Source organism: Carassius auratus, unplaced genomic scaffold, assembly GCF_003368295.1.
Source record: "Carassius auratus strain Wakin unplaced genomic scaffold, ASM336829v1 scaf_tig00215416, whole genome shotgun sequence".
Taxonomy (NCBI): Eukaryota; Metazoa; Chordata; class Actinopteri; order Cypriniformes; family Cyprinidae; genus Carassius; species Carassius auratus.
Window position 1 is genome coordinate 1,564,648 of NW_020528079.1, and position 20,589 is coordinate 1,585,236.

General features: G+C 37.0%; 2 protein-coding genes and 1 long non-coding RNA gene across 3 annotated transcripts; all 3 read right to left on the minus strand.

The window, feature by feature from the left end:
- Window positions 1-482: 482 nt before the first annotated feature.
- LOC113094732 (phosphatidylinositol 4,5-bisphosphate 3-kinase catalytic subunit gamma isoform) lies at window positions 483-8,049 on the minus strand. The gene is made up of 11 exons (XM_026260370.1): window positions 7,938-8,049; window positions 4,530-6,466; window positions 4,358-4,423; window positions 3,999-4,224; window positions 3,811-3,905; window positions 3,240-3,386; window positions 3,037-3,127; window positions 2,649-2,779; window positions 2,412-2,523; window positions 1,964-2,121; window positions 483-1,377 (listed from the first exon to the last, which is right to left on the minus strand). The coding sequence occupies exons 2-11, from the start codon at window positions 6,459-6,461 to the stop codon at window positions 1,120-1,122; spliced, it is 3,216 nt and encodes a 1,071-aa protein (XP_026116155.1). The 5' UTR covers window positions 6,462-6,466; window positions 7,938-8,049; the 3' UTR covers window positions 483-1,119.
- A 1,940-nt stretch (window positions 8,050-9,989) lies between these two features.
- Window positions 9,990-11,125, minus strand: LOC113094694 (olfactory receptor 2AG1). Its single transcript, XM_026260310.1, has one exon. It carries the CDS (start codon window positions 11,079-11,081, stop codon window positions 9,990-9,992), a length of 1,092 nt encoding a protein of 363 aa, XP_026116095.1. The 5' UTR covers window positions 11,082-11,125.
- Window positions 11,126-17,546: 6,421 nt separating this feature from the next.
- On the minus strand, window positions 17,547-18,751 carry LOC113094742 (uncharacterized). Its single transcript, XR_003288147.1, has 3 exons — window positions 18,711-18,751; window positions 18,505-18,568; window positions 17,547-18,377 (listed from the first exon to the last, which is right to left on the minus strand). It is a non-coding gene; the product is annotated as an uncharacterized LOC113094742 (long non-coding RNA).
- Between the last annotated feature and the right edge of the window lie 1,838 nt (window positions 18,752-20,589).

Below are 20,589 nucleotides of genomic sequence, written 5' to 3' on the forward strand. Positions count from 1 at the left end.
AAGACTGAAGGAAGAAAGGAATGTTGTGAGGATGCAGTGGATAAGAGATGAGAAGCTAAGCATGGAGTCTTGTCTGTCTGGAAACAGTCTCTCAGACAGACTTGACAGCCCCCCGCCCATGCCCCCCAAACTGCTGGCTTTCAAAACACCCCAACACCCACCAAACACCCCTCCCTTCTCTCCCTACCCTCACCGACAGCCACGACAACTTAACAACATTATATTTACAGAAGGAATTTCACATTTTTATGTTGTACTTTTAATACTATTAACAAGAACTGAAACAATTTTGTCTAAGAGTCTATTGTTAACAAGCAACGTGTTTTTATATCCGTTGTCTCATGACCCAGTGCATGTGAGGTGAATGTGGGCCAGAGTGCCCTCTAAAGGCAACAACTGTAAATAGCAGTATGGTACTCATATGAGAACATGTGATTACATGTAAGGACTCATTTCCTGGTGTGTCATCCTTATTACTTACAGTACCTAATGACACACTGATGGTCTTTCTAATGGTCGAGAGTCTAAATTTATCTGTGAATTGTGACTCAGGTTCTTTGATGATTGTTTAATGGAAAAAAAATTATATGTGAAGTAACAAGCAAAAATGTATTGTTTGTTAGCTTTCTCCATGTAATTTACAAGATAAAATAACATTCAAAATGATAGTTCAGCCAAAATGTAAAATTATAAATTTGAATTTGTATACATTTGAAATGGATAAATAAGATTCAAGGTTTACAGAGAATGGAAAAAAAGTAACTATTTAGTCTTTGTTTATTATTTGTTGTATGGCTTCAATAAGACTTGAAATGAACCGCTTCTGTAGTGCTTTAATGGTGTTTTTTGTCCTTTTAGGATTTTAGGCTTTTTGCCAGCCCCAGGCCACTTTTGTTGTATAGAGTAGCATGAACATTCTGACAAACATCTCCTTTTTTTTTCAACTTAGCAAAGGAAATAAGCAAATCAAGTTTGGAATGATATACGGGTAATAAGAGTTAATTATGATCCTCAAACCTTTTTGTTCTCAAACCTTTTGACATCAATAAATTGTAGCATGAACAGACATTCCCTTTGCTACAGTAACCATCAAAAAAGTACATAGGTTCCTTATGTTTTCTATTTAATGCCCGCCATCATGTGAAACCACCAGTTTGCCTGAACAGTCCAACCTTTCTGCTCGCAGAGGGTAATCTGCTGCAGGAAGTGATTCCGAGCTTCTTCCTCCCCCTGATCCTGCTGCAGTGCAGTTCGCAGGTAGAGCATGTCCTGTGACATGCTGAGCTCAGGGATTCCCGTGAGTAGCATTAGAGAGAACAGAGTGACAAGAAGGTGAGACTGAGCTCGGAGGGACAGATAGGCACTGATACAGGTGTCCTAAAGAAAGAAAAAAAAACAGATACTGGAGTTCAGATTATAGCTGTAGCATTATTTTGACTGCATGAGTAAGCATACAGATTTGTTTTATTTTTTATGAGTTACTCTATCATGAATCCAGATCAGGGTGAACTTTCTAAAAGCATAATAAAATAGGCTGACAGGAGAAACTAATCCTTCTCAAATTTTGCATTAGTTGCATGCATTATTTTAGTATTATTTATTAACTAATGCAGTATTATTTAATATTTTGAATTAGCTTTTATTTTTAGATTTTGCGTAGTCATTTTAATTGAAATTTTTATATATATAATTCTATAAACTTTAGTTTATTGTTATCTCATTTAGTTTTAGTGCACGTCATTTTATTACTTCAACGTATTTCACTTGGGTGCATGTGCAACCCTTCTCATTTTTAAGTTTAAGTTTTTATTTTAATATTTATATTTTATTTCAGCTTCATTTTAATAACTGGTAACAGATTTGAATAGCTTTAAATTTCATTTTATTTAACAATAACAACAGTGGTTGCAAGGGCCTGTAACACTGAAAATATTTCAAAAAGAAACTGTGTAACAGAACCTACCCTAAATCTCTGGAAGTAGAGGCTGGTTTTGCCTTTCACCCTGCCCATAACGTACAGGAAGTCAGGGGTGAGGACAAAGGGCACCCTTTCTCTGTTCACCCCCAGGAAGCTCTTAGTGTTGCCCAAGATGTGCCCAAAATCAATGTGGAACAAGTTCCCTGAGAAGAATAGAGAATTTAACATTAGTATAATTGAAAGTGGACATTACTGGTACATCTAAGGCATGTTCTGTGTTATTGAACCCTCTCTAAAAATCTACCTATAATACGTTTTCAAAAATGTTACATGAATCATATTTTAGTTACCAGATGTAACAAGATCATGACTGAAATTGAAATAGATCATTTAATTGTAATAGTTTACTGGTTTTGCAAATACAATAATTCACATGATGATGTGATTTTATTTTGTCTTTTTGCCTATGACAGAAGCTAACTTGTTCTTTTACCTTGTTCAGTGATCATAATGTTGTCGTTGTGGCGGTCACCTATACCCAGCACGTATGTAGCCACACAGTAGCCGGCACACGAGTTCACAAACTTCTCCATAGCTTGAAAGTTCTATAGCACCAAAATTCAAGACAAAAGGTAGAGAACGATTAAATATCTGTATGTCACACTGTAGAGACAGATCTGGTAGAATGACAGCTCACATGACATAGTATTTGTACAGTATATCTGCTTACTTTTTCCTGGAATGGGCACTTCCCCTGAAGCCAGTCATATAAGGCATTGTTTTTGAAAGCTCCCGCCACACCTCCCTGACTCTTCTGAACCGAGGCAATAGTGATCGCATTTCGCACAATCTCAATCATTCCTGCATCAAAGACCAATATACAGCTGAATATTACGTTAGAGACGGCAGTCTCTAATCTGTTTGTTGGTCATTAGATGTTATTTTCTGCAGCCAATCAGAATCAAGTGTACAAGAGTGCTGTGCCATAATTATTATTATTTTTCTTGCTTATATTTTGATTAACTTTTTGATTGTCTGTCAGTGTTTTTTTTATATTTAAAGTGTTCTCACTGCAGTAATATACTTCTCTTATAAGAACAAGAGAGACTGATCATTACCTATGTTATATCCTGTTGATATGCAGCCATAGGGCACCAGGTTCAAGTCTAATCCTATTTCTTTCCAAATTGAGTCCATGACAATAAGCGTCTGAAAAAACAACATATATATATATATATATAAAAAAACCTTTAATTTCTTAACTTTGTTTCTACTTACTAGTGTAAATCAGTCAACTGTTTTTTAGCATTTGCATATTTACCTGGATGATAAGCATGTCCTGTCGGAGGTCATCTCCATGCTTAAAGATGATGCCGACAGGAGGAGAAGCTGGAGCTTCTGACTGTACACAGGAGAACTCAAGCCAGAGTGGCTTTTTCTTAGACGCCATCACTTTACAGTCTTTTAGCTGTATGACAAAATGACCCAAAAATGAAAATGTTGCTGTGTCGTTCTAAACTTGTATTCTTTCTTTCTGCCAAATACAAAAGCAGATATTCTGAGGCATGTTTCAATGAAACAATATAGGTAATATGGTCTAAAAAGCAATTTTTCAAAAGGATAAATGAGGGTGAATAAATAAAAACAGAATTTTCATTTTAGTGTGTACCCTGCATTACGGACAATTTTTTAAAGTTCTTAAAGTTTAAGTTCAGATCAGTTTATGAAGGCTTACAAACAATTTCATTTGGGAACAAGTTTCCTTTGGGTTAGAAGTAATGAACCCACGACTTAGAGATGCTTATAAAAGTTCCTGGACCAAAAATGTTATAACATTTTAACATTCAAGCATATACTGGAAACAATCCCTATAGATAAATATATCAACTCACTATGATACTTCCTGCTCTGACACGGGGATCAAAAGGCACCAGGAAGTCAGAGGGTAAATTGCACTCCTCCAATAACTCCTGCAGCTTCTGAGGAGCTGACACACACACAGACACACACACATGATGATGTAGGTGTGTGTACTGCATATGACACACAGTACTGAGGGCACAGTTGTTTGAACATTTACCTGTTGATGGAAGATCGGTTCTATCTGGGTAGAGCACCTTCACTGTTAGAGCCACGTCGTGCAGGCAGTTGACGACCTGTACTTGACTCTGGAATTCAGTCAGCATTGCCTCTCCACAGCCCAAAAGATATGCCTCCAGTATGACCGCCATACGCTGTCGAAAAAATGGGCAACCTGCCACCTCACTCCGCAAATACCAGAAAAAGAAGTGGCCGATCCGTTTGCTCTGTGTTCCAGGAAATGGCAACAGTACATAGTTAACCTTTACAGTATCTATCTTCGTTAGTTATTTTTGGTGAAAATGACAGAAATGAAAGTCATCCACTAATGAAGTATGCACAGCTGCAAACGTGACTCACCCTCAGTGCTCTTTTGAGAAGGAATCTTGCCAAACAGCTATCATGATATGGTTCGACTTTAAGGGTCTACAGAAAATGACATGCCTTATTAGGTTTTGCTTCTCAATACTACAACTCTGAGTTACAAAACTAGCATTGCTGTACAGGTCAATACACTAATATAATTCTTCACCTGAACCAGCTGCAGCAGGTACTTAAGTACTTCATCATTGGATAGGATCTCTAATCTTTGGACTGCCAATCTTCTGACCTTCAGGTCTGCAAAATCCACACTCAGAAGCTCAAGGGCCACAGACAGCTCCATATCCTCTGGTCCCCAGTGACTCAATAGCCAATGGACATCCTGGACCGCAGTAGGCATCATCCAGTCGATTTTGCGAAGAAACTGAGGTAAATTTGAGGCATAGTGGACACTTTCTTCTTTAAACCTTCTGAGGCAATCTGTCCTTATGAAAGGTGTTGTTGGAGAAGCCTCTTTGGATGGTGAGTAGAGTCTGGATTCTCCTGAAATGTCCAGTGTAGAAGAGTCAGAAATAGGAGATGTACCACTAGTAGAAGAGCTTTTGGCATGTGGCAGGACAACGGGAAAGCTGTAACGATCCAGCATAAAGGTAATTGCCATTGCTTTGGCTACATCAGGGTTGGTGGCTGTAGACAGCTTTTCTGCTTCGTAAGTGAATGCCTCCTCGTCCCATTCTGGGAAAGTCCACATGTGTAGAGTGTGTGGACCTTGGCTAAGAAGGGATCTGTGGTCAATCAACTGGAGGTTTACAAAGTATAATACTTGCCCTTTTCCTTTCTGGTAATCTGAAGCTTTAGAGGTGTTCGACTTTGTGTCCTTGGTTGACATGCCTTCGACAGTACTGGCATTAATTGTGAGGCCTAATTTAGCTCCGTGAGGGATATCCCTGATCAGAATGTCAAATTCCAGCCAGGTGTTCCACAGCACTTCATCTGTAAACTCTTTTGAAGTTGAACAAACTGCTGACACAGTCTTTCTACCATAGATTAAAGCGGCTTCTACATGGACAAGTGGCGGTACCTTACTTGGGAGTTCTGGGATATCAAACCCTAGGAGTTTAACCCTGAACTTTCTCTCACAGTCCCAGAGGGAAATCATCACAATGTCCTCTACTTTCTTCTCTTTAAGGGAAAGCTCTTCGTGGGAGCTCGAGAGACCAGTAAGACTGTCCACCAGTGGCCAATACTCTCTACCTACTGTGTTATCTGGAAGGGATGAGATAGCAACCACTGAGAGATAAAGCTCCAGCATGTTTTCAAGGCAATGTCTGACCCACAGGTAGTCAGAAAGCTGGAAGTCTTCACTCAAAAATTCCTCTCTGCCACACACCTTGAGCACATAATCAACCGACCATCCTTCGAATGACAGGTCCTCCTTTGGGGATGATTCCCAGACAGTTTTGAGGAGATCACTGGGCGTATGTGTCACGTCAGCTTTAATGGAAAGGACTGAACTATTATAGTAAATGGTCACTGAGAGTTTTGACTGAATGTAACCTTGCTGGTTGTTTGGAAGCACTGTGGAAGTTATCCAAGGTTCAGTGACATAAGCTATTGGATCCCGTTTTTTCAGTTCTTCCCTTCTTGGTGTGGCAAACTTTCTTCGGGTGTAGCCTAGCTCACTTAAACGATTAGTGTCTGAGCAGTCCAAATCATAGCCGATTAGCTCATTAAGAATGCCTTGGAATTGAGTTCTCTTCTTAGAGGCAGTTTTCCGAGCCAACACAGTGACACAGACAGTCTGAAGACCATCGGTACCCTGAAACCAGGGTGCATCCAGAGTTTTCAATACCTGATAGTCATCATAAATTTCATACCACTCCTCCTCCTTGTGGTACAACAGACTGTATCGTTCTGGGTCCAGAAGTGCAAATGGCTCTGAAAGTCTGTTATTCTCCTGGGCTACCATGCACAGGCGCACACGAAGCTGGTGGACGCTGCATTGTGCTGGGAGTTTGATCTGAACGGGCTCCTGCCTGTCCAGTAACTGGATACCTTCCCTGACTGGTAACTTGCAAATGAATACAAGGTTGTTATCTGAACAAGGTTCCTGTTGCTGGTGTGCATCCCATTTGTTCTCCATGGATGCTGGAATGGAAGTTAACATGAGAACATTTAGCAGTAACAAATTTAATTTTGAGTGAAGTGTTAAGATTAGGGTCTTTTTAAAAGAGTCTTGTGCTGTTGGTGATACAGTTGGGGGTGAGGGATAAGTTGGGCCAGGACTGAGGTACATTTTTATTTATAATTGAGTGGTGCCTGCACTTGCTAATATCTTATTGTGATGCTATGGTGCTTGGACTGTTTGCTAGGGCAGGGGTTAAGTTTTAGCGTGTTGCTCTGCAGTTGCTTGGTTACTGAGCAAAGTTCAAGGGACAAAACATATGGATTTCAAAGAGAGTGACTCCTTTAATCTGTAATGTGACATATTTCTGTATATGTTCATATGAAAAAAACAATTAAAAAAACAAGGAGAAGTTACTGTCTACGTGAGACTATTTTACATTCCACCCTTTGCTGTTAGATGTGAATGTTATTTCCTTATTAATTTCCTGTTTGTGAAAAAAAAAAAATTTAGTTCTAAAAAGTTTTCTTTAAAGTTGATTTTCACAGTGCTAGTGATTTGTACCTGTATATTTTGTGTGTGCGTATGTGTGTGGGGGTGGGGGGGGGGTACATTTGTTAAAAGTTTTCTTTAAAGTTGATTTTCACAATGCTAGTGATTTGTACCTGTATATTTTGTGTGTGTGTGTGTGTGTGTGTGTGCGTATGTGTGTGGGGGTGGGGGGGTACATTTGTTAAAAGTTTTCTTTAAAGTTGATTTTCACAATGCTAGTGATTTGTACCTGTATATTTTGTGTGTGTGTGTGTGTGTGTGTGTGTGTGTGTGTGCGTATGTGTGTGGGGGTGGGGGGGTACATTTGTTAAAAGTTTTCTTTAAAGTTGATTATCACAGTTCTAGTGATTTGTACCTGTATATTTTGTCTGTGCGTATGTGTGTGTGTGTGTGTGTGTGGGGGGGGGGGGGTACATTTGTTTTGACACAAACCCCACTGGACAATTTATATAACTGCTATGCAAAACAATAAATTAATTATAAAAATCATTTAACAAAAATTGTGAGTTTAGAAGATACACAGGGTGTCTCAACATAAAACTGGAATATCTAAATCCATTCTTTCCTTCTATTATTAGTTGGGTTTTTAAATTGCAATGTGTAATTAAAAATGCATTTTCATTTTTGCATTGGTATCATTCTTGCCTCATTAAAAAAAAAAAGAATATACCAGTTGCTCCTCTTTTCAAATAAATACAGTTTTTAGTTTGAGGTAGATGGCTACAAAGGTTTTTGCAACACACAAACTGGTTCTGCCAGCCACTCAAGAAGAATGTATCATTCTCAAGCCTTGCCCCGCTGTGCTAAAAACTTCAGACTACAGACTATAAGTACTATACGGTATATTCTTCCCAAAAAGTTGTTTGTTTTACTACAATTACAATACCAAGTGAATGTCAACTTACGCTGTATAATTATAATGAATCATAAAATTGCACTTACCTGTACAACTTGTGTGTCTTTGGTTTCAGGTCAGTTTCTGTGGCTTGTGTGTAAGCTACAGTTCAATTTCCCTGTTATGCATTAATGTGAAGTGACTGACTGCATAACAACTCATCACTTCCTCATTCCTTTGTCTTTCTGCACCTGTGAGGAAGAAAGTTTTGATCACTTCATGCTTTTTTCTTTTGTTGGTTTCAAATTCAGAATGGATTTTCCACGCCCAAATTGTATTCTTTAATTGTTTTAAATAGTTATTTTCTATTATCTTATCACCATCTCTCTGTTTTATTAACCACATCATTAATATTAGTTTAAATGTTCATCAAGAACTCTTATAATTAAAGAGGTTTTATAAATGGAGTATTTGAACAGAACAATAATTTAAAACTGCTAACGTAAAATGTTGCTCTCTTTAATCACTAGAGGGAGCTCACTAATAAATATCTACTGTTAAGGTAGCCTATAGTTGTTGAGCAGGACCCGTTGGTTTTGCCACTTTGGTTTTCACGCATTTGCCAGATTGAAAATTAACTTTAAAATAAACATTTCAAAACCCCCGAGGCGTGTTTTATTAGTCTTTATGCAAAAAGTAAGTCTAAATTCTTAAAAAAATATTAGAAAACTCTTCTCAAAAAGGCACATATCATTGTCTAAAAGTATGGAATTTGCGTTTTAAACATTTACTGGCAGCATTCACTGAATTAGTGGTGAAAGAGAGTCGGTATGGACAATTAACCATTTTATGGCATAATCCAAATTACAAAAGAAGCATTGGGTGTGATGATCACTGAAGTGTCTGTGCTCTATGAGTGGTCATTAGAGTCCAGTTTCCAGCAGATTATTAAGGACAGGAACTGCAGGTATCAGACATTTTGATGGAGACAGTCTAGTTATATAAAGTTTAATAGAGTATTTTTCATCATTTGGCATCAAATAATTATATAATATCTCACAGATACATTTTATTTTACACATTACATTTAGAAAAAATTCTTACATACTCGAATTTCAACAAAACCAAAGATAGTGGAAAGAATCAACAGTGTCTTCAATGCATAATAAAGCATTTTATATGGCAACATGACAAAAAAACATTTTTGTCACAATAAATAAACCATCAAATAAATACATAAAATGTAACAAGAAATGATGATCTTCTTCATCCGTTCACATTTACATTTACATTTTTCCATCTCACAAGTTTTAATTTATGAAGCAACAGTATTAGTAAGTAAAACCTGATATCTGTTGTGCTGACATATAGAAACTGACTTATTTAACCTTTGCTATATATGCTGCATATATGGCTTTTTGGAAGGTAATTATTATGATTAACACAATTATTTTTCACAGCTTTATGCATATGTTGTCATGGTTATACAGAAGCTGTCAGATGTGTGCTTTAAACATTGGACTGAGTACATGAACATCAGCAGGACCATCTATGAAATTCACAGTCTTTGAGTTTTTTTACTTTCTTGTCAAAACAGACAAAATAATATATATGGTTAATATTATGCAATCAATCATATATTTAAAATATAAAAATAAAGATTATACTTTACGATAGGCCTTAGATTTACAGGATTTGTATTGTTGGTAAATGTGAATGATCTCTTAACAATGTTTTAATATATCAGCTTTAAAAAAAATAATAAAACATGTTTATTAAATTAATTAATTAAATTATGAGTAAACTGGAATTTGCAATGGACAATAGTTTATTTATAAACTAACACAAACCTACATTAATAAATGCTGATAGTTTGCATAAACTAAACAAATAAAGTGTAATCTAGTTATATTAACAGAAACTTCATAAGGACATGTTTTACGTGAACAAAAGGCACATTGCATTCGAGTCAGATTTACTGATTTGCATTTAAAATATTTTGCATGAAAGTTTTATATTGTGCGTTGTTATAATCTTACAATAAACCATAAGAACACATTACACACACATATATCCTGTTTCCACTCAAGCCAGGGCTGCTGCACACCTCTGGGGGCTCAGTTAACAAGCATTTCTGAAAATTCCCTGAATCATCTCGCTTAACGGTTGTTTCTCCTCCAGCACAGCAGCCTTGGCAGAGATTCCCTCACCTCTCTGTTGCGCAAACCATAGATGAGTGGATTAATGCAAGGAGGGACCTGAAGCATCACCAGCAGCATGATGTGTAGGGTCCCTGCCGATGTCCAGTCTCCAGGGTAATCCAGTGAACGGACCATTGCCATGTTACCCACCAGTTCCCACAGAGCATCCGAGGCTATCTTCAGAAAGATGGGGAGCAGCTGAAGCAGCAGCATGGAGCAGTAGAACATCACTGTTTTGCGTGCCCTCTTGTTGACCTGCTGGAAAGGCTGAACGGCATTGCGTGCCTCCTGATACATGCGCAGGTACGAGAAGGAGTAGGAAAAGATGCAAAGCAGTGTCACCAAAAGCCCAATTACTTTTCTAAACACAGCAGAGCCTCGTGGAAAGCCGAGGTGGGCCTCTAAGGTGTCCGGCTCACAAAGGAGTCCTGTAATGGGTTTCCCCACCAATGAGCTCTTGTGCCCTAAACTAAGCAAACCTGTGATCACTGTTGATAAGCATGTTGATATAAGCCATGTGAGACCGACTATGAGGTAAAGGCGCTTGGTGGTTAGTATACTAATGTAGTAGATGGCCTGGCACACATAAAGGTAGCGCTCCAAAGCCATGCAGGTGATAGTAAGCATAGTGCAGAAAACACAAACAGTGTTAATAAAAAACTGTGTGACACACCAAACTCCATACGGCAGCGTGGTCTTCTGCAGCAGACAGTGTGCGACTGTTGGACCTTGGGTTACAATGAGTAGGACGTCACTTACTATGAGGTTCTTCAGCAGGGCAAAGCGTGGTTCCCAGGATAGGTCTTCTGAATTGCCAAGACTGAACAGAGTGCAGCCATTGACGATAAGTGAGATGACGGTCATCGCCACAAAGACCCACACCAGTACCTGCACAGCTGTATCTGACGGCAGGATGGATCTGAAGAGGCAGCGTCCCTGGTCCAGCAGCTGGAGGGCGTCTAAAGTGATGTTGGCATCCTGACTTGGAGTCGGACACGAGTAGACTGCAGTCCATAGTATGATACAAGGTAAAGCACGTGTTAAACGCATTTTGTGCGAGGACTTGCGCTTTTATGACAGCTTTGGGAGTTTGGCAACGCGCTGACTGATGTTCGCGTTTGTTGCGGCTGCACGCGACGTGTCTCCAGAAAAGATGCAGACAGGTGAGAAACGTGAATGAAGGAGGGGCGTAAAGTCAGTCAAAGAGACATACCTCTCTTAAAAATATCCAGTTGAAAGTGTTCGCCTTGTTTGTCCCTTAAGACTGTAAAAACCGCAGAGACTAGGTGAATCTAATAATCGAGAATTTTATGTATATTTTTATAAAGCTTTAAAACATTTAAAGTTATAGCTAATCCATCTACAAACTTAATTCCTTAAAATTAATTTAAAAGTTTAATATTAAACCAATATATGCAATTGGAATAATCTATCATTTTATTTAAAATAGATTAATCATTTGATTAAAATAATTTGTTTAATTTTTTTTTTTTGTACACTACTTAATCAACTAAATTATTTTATTATTATTGATTGATGATATGGGTGCAATTAAAGTAGGCTATATTTTCATATTTGTCCCAAAATTCGGGTTTAGAATAAAGTACACTCATTATTTTCACCAGTTCAAGTCACTCCAGTCACAGCAAAGGTGTTACTGGTAATTTTCAGATTTTCAGTCAGATTTGACTTAAAATGTGATTTGCAACGGTTTTGTGACATGCGCAAGTAAGCAACTTAATCAAGTCATATCAGTTCAGATATCAAACAAATATTATAAACAAAGCTATAAACAGAATCTCGGTTAAGAGTTAAAAACAAGTGCAGGGGTTCACTGCTCTCTCCTTGTTTAGTTTGCTACACATCTACTTGTTCTCCAAGATTCAACGGCTGTATGGCAAGCCATTTTATCTTAAAATATTCCAAGCTTTACTCGTCCTAATTGCATTTTACTTGTAACAATTCAATAGCTCTACAATTAAATTCTTACTAGTAACAATTGATTGTGATTAGAGAGCTCTCTAAAATTCCAATTACAGAACTCTCTAATTCAGTTCTTAGTAAGATTCCAATTAGAGAGCTCTTTAAATACATACTAGTGATAATTCCAATTAGAAAGCTGTCTAATTCAATGTTTACTAGTAACAATTCCAATTTGAGAGCTCCATAATTTAATTCTTACTAGTAAAAATGCAACTACAGAGCTCTATAATTCTTTTTACTAGTAAAAAAAAAAACCACACACATTAAAGATGTTTAATTGCAGATCTTTGTATAGTGGAATGAAAGAGCTCTCTAATTCGCTTCTTACCAGAAACAATTGAATTTAGAGAGCTCTATAAATACAATTCTTACTAGTAAAAACTGAATTAGAAAGCTCTGAAATTTAATTGAGAAATCTATAATTCAATTGGAAAGTTCTCTAATTCAATTGTTACTAGTAAACATTTAATTAAATAAGTCTGTAATTGTAAGTCTTACTAGTAAGAATTAATTAGAGTTCTTTAACCAAATTCTATCGCAGAGATCTCTTATTCAATTAGAGAGAGCTCTAACTCTAACTAGTAAGAACCAATTTAGATATCTCTATACACTCCAAAAACACTGGGATAAAAACAATCCAATTTGGGTTGTTAGAAACCCAAGGGCTGGGTAAATATAGGAGAGAACCCATCTTGGGTTAATTTTACCCACCAAATTAGGTTGTTTATTTAACCCATCATAATGGGTTGATTTATCCCAGCAATGGTTTATTCATTTTTACTATATTACTAGCATATTTTTTACTTCATACATTGAATAATGTTTACATATTAACTTAAATCCTTTAAACTTTTTTGAAATACTCCACACAACCACTGGTTTGTATGATAACATCCTTTATTTTCCTTTGTCATTAACCGCATTGTTTATATAATTTTAACAGGCTATACATATTGCCCATATTTAAACTAATTTAACAAACATTAAAAGTAAAAAAATAAACATTGCACAGAAGTAATATACGTGTTATTAACCATGTTATTAACCAATAACTATGTTATTCCGTAACTGCACTGTGCCGCGCTGGTTCTCATGCCTGAACTGGAGTCATGTTTGGTGAGGAACTGCTCACGGCTGAGGGCACTGGCCTGCATTTCACTCACAGCCAAAATATACTGTGACTGTCTTTCTAACCTGTCCACAAACAAACAGTAAACAGCTCTAATAAAATATTTTAACATTCAAAGTATTTGTATTCTGAATCTTTATGAACAAAATAATTTATTTTATACAAAGCATCAGGCTAACTCAACCGCTGGGTTACATCTGACCCAGGATCTGAGTTATACAAAAACTACCCACATCATTAACATTGGGTTGTTACATCTGACCCAGGATCTGAGTTATACAAAAACTACCCACATTACTAACATTGGGTTGTTACATTTGACTCAGGAGCTGGGTAACACAAATACTACCCAAACACTGAAAAAATAACCCCAAAACAAGTACTTCAGTTATTTTACTTAAGTAGACATCTGACTGTAGTACTTTTACTTGTACTTGAGTAAAATTTAGCAAGGGTATCTGTACTTTTACTCAAGTAATGAAGCTGTGTACTCTGTCTGCCTCTGGTAATAATGCAATTGGGACAAGCGATGCATGGAATATTTTATGCGAAAACAGCTTGCCACAGCTGCTGTGCTTAAGAATGTCCAAGAATAGAGTGAAGAAAAAAGGAGGAACATTGTAGGCAGAGCGGCTGGAACGAGAGGATGACAGTTGCTGCTGTCTATTACCCAAGCTTACACGTCTTGGAGAGCCATTTATCTGTCTATCTACATGTATGATAGCATGTATAAACAGTTTTCACTTACTATATTTCACATTTACATTAGCAAAGTAACACACTAAATTTAATGAAAAAAATCATTTTTAATTTTACTGGAAGTGTCATTTCTATTTCAGACAGGAACCACTTGGGCAAGTTTACTTGAGTGTTTTGAAAACAATTTATCTTTGGCAGTATGGTTCCTTATGGGGGTTCTTGCTCCTAGAAAAATTGAACATACAAGAGCTTTAACCAGAGATGGGACCAAGTCACACATGTGCAAGTCTCAAGTAAGTCTCAAGTCTTAACCTTCAAGTCTCAAGTAAGTCCCAAGTATTTTTTTCTTGGGCAAGTCAAGTCAAGTCAAGTCACAAGCTATGTCAAGTCAAGTCCAAGTCAAGTCACCTTAATATTGTTATTTTGCAGAATCTGATCTTAATAAAGTTAAAAGACGAGATATAAGTAACTGTCAGTAAATTAAAATAATTTGGATTTGCATTGTAAATACTCATGTTCAGTAAAATACATCATGGAATCAAACAAAATTGTAACTTCCTAAAATTATTTATTTTTCACTTCTGCCAACAGTGTTTGAAATGTTTTACATTTTCAACATTGAGTACATAAAACTAAACATCCAACAGACTCCTATCTGAACACCTCTCTCTCTCTCTCTCTCTCTCTCTCAAACACAGTTTACATACAACATTAAACTTACATTTCTCCTCTCTCTCTCTCTCTCTCTCTCTCTCTCTCCCTCACACACACACACACACTCTCTCTCTCTCTCTCTCTCTCTCTCTCTCTCTCAGAGTATAGAATATAAATATGACGTATTTTCAGTTGTTTCATACTTTTTTGTTATATATATATATATGTAATATGCACTTCTCATGATTGGGTAATCGCGGCAGCTACATTTGTTTTTCTGATTAATTGTTTTGCTCTATGAGAAAGACAAGGTAACAAAATATTCGGGGCTTATGCCCCCTTAGCCCAGCCCTAGCGCCGCCCCTGGAATGCGTTTTTTTGACGGCCTGCTAGCGGATCATTAGGGGCCGTTCACATCACGTCTTTTGCGAGCGCAAGTTCGTTATTTCCAATGTAGGCGCGCGGTATGCGCGCTCATAATGGAAGCAACGCGCTCACGACGCGCACCGCATCGAGTTAAAAACATCTAAACTTTTCAGAATGCTGCAAGCGCACTGCAGGTCATGTGACAATAACTAACCAATCAGCTTCATCCTTTCCCGTATCAACGTTGAAAGCTCAGCTAACATGAAGGAACAGCTGTTCATAGCTGTATATGGATTGCCATTTTGAAATGAATTTAGTAGCAGAGCTACTGCGAGCGGTTTTTAGTGCTGCAAATCCATTTATCCTTTGCTGAAATTTCTACGTCTTCATTGAGAGAGAGCGCGTGTAATGGATGCTTAGCAACGACAGACGCCCCAGGAGCACTTCTGCCCGAGCGCTTTGGAAAGAAGGAGAAAGCGGCGCGACTAGCGTTTTCCACGCGTTTTTAGTCGCGAACTGAACTATTGAAGACAAAAGCGATGACCCTCGGTACCTCTCAGGCTGACATGTTGATGTGATGTGATATCTGATTTAAGTGGGCGTGGTGTGTGTAAGGTAGAGAGGGCATGACTGATGATAGTGTCCTGATCCAGTCACGACGCTATTCTCAGCCTGCGCTCCAGCTGAGTAATCAACTTTATTTTAAAAAAATAATTTATATATTTTATATTCAAACTGAAAACATGATTTGATTAACACTCAAGTCATTCAAGTCATCGTGTCTCAAGTCAAGTCAAGTCCCGAGTCTTTAACTTCCAAGTCCGAGTCAAGTCTCAAGTCCTAAAAATAGCGACTCGAGTCGACTCGAGTCCAAGTCACCAAGTCACAAGTCCCCATGTCTGGCTTTAACATTAACCCCCTGGAACCATGAATTTAGAAATACATGACAATTTAGACTTTTAGTAATGTCTTTAAAGCAAACAGTGACAATCATGTAGATGTGGCAGTGGGACGTCTATCCTGTAGCCTGGTTATGAAGATGGGTCTCTCTTAGCAGTGAGGTCCATACCAGCTAAGATTTTGGAAGCCGTAGTGATCTGAAACAAAGAAGACGACAACCAGAAGGTGCACATCCATGTCTCTGTGGCCTGACTGAACTAATGTTGCGCTCAATTAAAATGTACTCCAATAAGAAACAATAATAATGTGTCATTGAGACAGTGTATTGACTACGTTGTCGTCATGTCGTCACACGTCATCATACGTCATCTAGCTCCGTGTGCATTAGAGACTTACACCGTTCTGTATTAATGTGCTGTTTACTGACACACAAACACACACACACAAGTTTAAAGGCCTGTCTGGCCTGGTCGTGAATAGATATGATCCCTAGAGTTGCAAAGACTAAAGTCTCAAACCCAAAGAGATGTTTTTTTTTTAAATTAAAGAGGTTCAACCCAAATATTCAGATGTAAGCAATGCATTTTATGAAGGACTGTTTCCTGATCTGCAGGCTGTTCTGACTCACAGACTTTTAGGACGTTTTCATACACTGTAAGGAATTTGCCACTGATGATTCAAATGCGAGTTTTGAGCAGTGTAGAGTAGGTTTGTTGTTTGATATTTCTCCGATCACAAATGCAGACATAGTTCTATGTTTATGCTGCACAATGTGCAACATGTAAAAAGACAATATAAGTCATTATAATCAGTAATTATGGCCCCACTGTATGCAACAAATGCCTCTTTTGTATGGGTTTTATTGTCTTGCTCACACAAGAAGAAAGGGGGAAAGCAGTATTGTTCACGGAGGAGGAAATGCGTAAAAAGGGACATAAAATGTCATTGTTACTCTCATGTTAAATAACAACAGCCTGTTCAGCTTGAAAACTTATATACAATGCATGGAATAGTGCTGAATGAAGCTCTTTTTAGAAGCTTCAAAACTATTCAATTTTAAATGTCTGTTTTTGTGTTTCACAGATAAAAAAAGTAAAATGTATATATATATATATATATATATATATATATATATATATATATATATATATATATATATATATATATATATATATATATGTGTGTATGTGTGTATGTGTGTGTGTATATATATATATATATATATAGAGTTTTTTTTTTGGGCAAGAAAAATTTAATTGAGACCACTTGTCCATCCTAAATATGGGGCAATGGAGGGCAATGAGTTGGCACTGGATTAAAAATGGATGAAGAAGGGTGGGGCTTTTTTAAGACTGAACAGACATTGGTTGACACTTTCAGTCTCTACGGTTTCTTGTCCAATCCTGGCCATTTTCTAAAATAGTGAGAATAATAGGAGGTCTTATTAGGGAAGTCTTGAGACATACTGTAAGTTTAGGAGCAAGGCTGCTGGACAGAAGACTGTTATTGTTTTCAGATTCACTTTGATCTCAGTAACTAGCTATCAATATGGTAAGATTTCTGGAAATAAGTACAGATATGTAGCTATGGACAAGATGCTTTAGTCAGTATTTGTATGATAACACAGAATGGATTCATTTTGAAGAGAAAGAACAAGTGAATATGTGCAGGTTTAGTTGGTCTAAGCCTCTACTTCTTATAACTCAATGACAGTAAGTTGGTTTGGTCATATTAAATAATATTTTACGTGAATAAAACCAGTTTGCATAGATGCTACACAACACATTTTGAGTGAACTGTATGTGTTAATAGTTGTGTTTTGCAAATATGTTTACAGTGCAAGTAATATTCATAGCATCACTACTGTTAAGTATTTAGTGTGTTTTCCATTGAGAAGTTCTATACCTGTAATGTTTGCTAGTGTTGGTGGTCTCTGGATACATGTGGTAATCCACATCAAAGAGAGGGAATTTACAGGGTTTGAGTACAGTGCTGTCATGGTTGCAGTGTCATTTTGTGATTCCTCCTGAATATGTGCATGTGAACAACAGGATTCTGACTCTAGAAGTGTGTCTAGGAATGTATATTCATGTTGGTATAAAATAGTGTAACCCTCCCCAGGCCTTACAAGTAATGGGGAAGGTGTAAAAGAAGGGCAACAACCACAGTGTGTTTCCTTGCAAGCACAAACAGATTTATTAAACACAAATGGTAATAAGAAGTGGCAAGAAACGAAAAGAACACAAAAGTTTAACCCACTATAGACCATAGGGTTCCCCAAACCCATACAATGGCAGTTCCACTATTACGGAGTTCACTCAAATCACAGCACAAAACCAATAACACTACAAGTGTAATAGAAAACCAACACGCACTTGACTCAAACCACTACAAATTGTGCCCAATCACCTTAAGAGTCAACCATGCATACAAGAATGGGAACCCCTTTGTCTTTGGTTGATTAAAACAAAACAAAGACAAATAAACGAAACAAAATCAGTCCCACAATAAATTCAAATCACTTCATCATAGTGTAACTGTTAAAAGTCATATCTTACAACCCAACATTAACCCACCAATATTTTAGATAAAAGTAAACGGCAATCATGCATCATCTGCAAAACAAAGAAAATACAATTCATGATTGCCCCTTTAGAATATTAGAATTAAAAACAGAATTAAAAACACCTAACAATAAAAAAGCAAACTTCACATACTCCAATATTCAATTAAAATAAGTACCTGTGTTAATGAATGAATCTACTCAATTTCTGAGGCATCCACCAGTATATATCCTTTAAGCATACTATAAAACAAACAAACAAACACACATTAAAATGGACTACACTAACCATAACCATGAGTCACAACCCTTACTTCCACAATTTACTTTAATAATGTTCACAAGGCAACGACTAGTTTCATTATCACCAAGCGTTGAAACATACCACACAGCTTCTCCTACGCAGCACATGGTCCCACAAAGAGAAAGGCCAGAAGATTTGATTTCCCCCATTATAGTACTTGGACTCATGGGATCTGTAGTCCAACACATTTGTAGTCCCAAGCATGCCTAATATGGAGCCACAACTAATGCTACCTCCACCCCATTACAATAGCATTTTTACACAAAACCCAAGCAAGAACAGGCATAAAAAAAGAGATAATTAATAAAAAAAATGGATTAATTTAATTATTAAGAGCATTAAGTCTATACATAAAAATATATGAATCTCATTGCATTAAATAAAATATCAAACCAATTGCTTAATGCAATTCAAACTCACCAGATTTATTTGTTTGCGAATTTGATTGGATTTGTTATTTACTGCAGTGATAATCTTATACTTTTACACTAATGGTTTTCAATAATTAACATTTATTATAACACATATTACCAAATACTTTTTGAGGCCACTTAAGTTTCCACATATTTTTACATTATAAAGTTGAACTTTTCATATTGGTGTTCCTGTTTGCTCTTTGTCATTAATATATTTTAATCCAATAAAAAAACCTTAATAGGTTACAAAACCCCTGTGAAGCTTGTCCAGTTCCAAATTACATTTTTATTCTGATTTGTGAGTGCCCCATGAGGCTTTTTCTCATTAGCCCACTGATGCCCAGATAGACACCCGCTCTTTCCTGAGTGAGGAAATGATTGCTGTTGAGAGTGAACTTTGACAATCTCTACATGATTTTGCTCATTTAGAACATTTGATTCAGATTGCTTTCCTTTTAACTAGTGAATTGTTAATGTAAAAAAAATCTTATTATGCAGCTTTTCACAGAAAGCTTTCAAATCTTTTTTTGTCTTTTTCCCATCTCAAATCAAAGAGTTCAATTTTGCGTTTGACACTAATGGGTCAGAATCCAACCAGAGGGGAGCTAGATGCTATCCTTTTAGAAGAAGATGAAGATGGTAAGATGGGTTGTGACCCAAAAATTTACTACCTTAAATAAGGGTTCACATGCAATCAGTTAGGACAGTTTACCCCTAAAATCTCAATTCTGTCATCATTTACTCACCTTCATGTCATTCTAAACCTCTACGAATTTCTTTATTCTCATGAAGAAGGATATCCAAACAGTTAACATTCCCCACTGACTTCAATATAGTTTTTTTTTCCATACTATGGAAGTCATAGTATTTTGAATATTCTTCAAATTACCTTCAGCAGAATCAATAAACTCATACAGGTTTGGAACAACATGAGGGTGACTTAAGTCACTGTCACATGAAATGTTTTGTTCCATTGACTTCCATCATAAGCATGTGAATGCCTCAGACTGGAAACAAAAGCCCATGCGAAGATATTTCGCATTTCGCTGAGTAACAAAGTTCAAGTTTGGGAAGTCAAGAATTTGTGTCACATGAGTGCATAAGACCAAGATCAAGATCAAAACACCACAAAGTGACCTCTCGGTACAGAAATTGAGAAATAGCAAATTTTAGCAGTGTCACATCATCCTGTTTTGTACAACACAACTTTAAAAGATTACAAAAATCACATAAGAAATGAAGCGCCTTGGTTTGGCAAGGGAAACATGAGCGAATGGTAGGGGGTTACATGAGATTTGTATGTGTGTGTGTATACTTAACTGTACTTGTAATTGATTGTAATATCTTAAATAGAAAATGATTATGACTAGTGAGGATATTTTGGCACGTGATGTCATATCTTGGTCCCGCCTCTTTTCGCAAAGTCTAGTGTGACCGCGGCTTAAGGCCACGTTTACAGTATTGCATTTCCTTTAACGGAACGATGCTTTTTAGCGGAAACAGCTTATCATGTAATGAATCAATAGCCTCTCAGCTAATTTCCA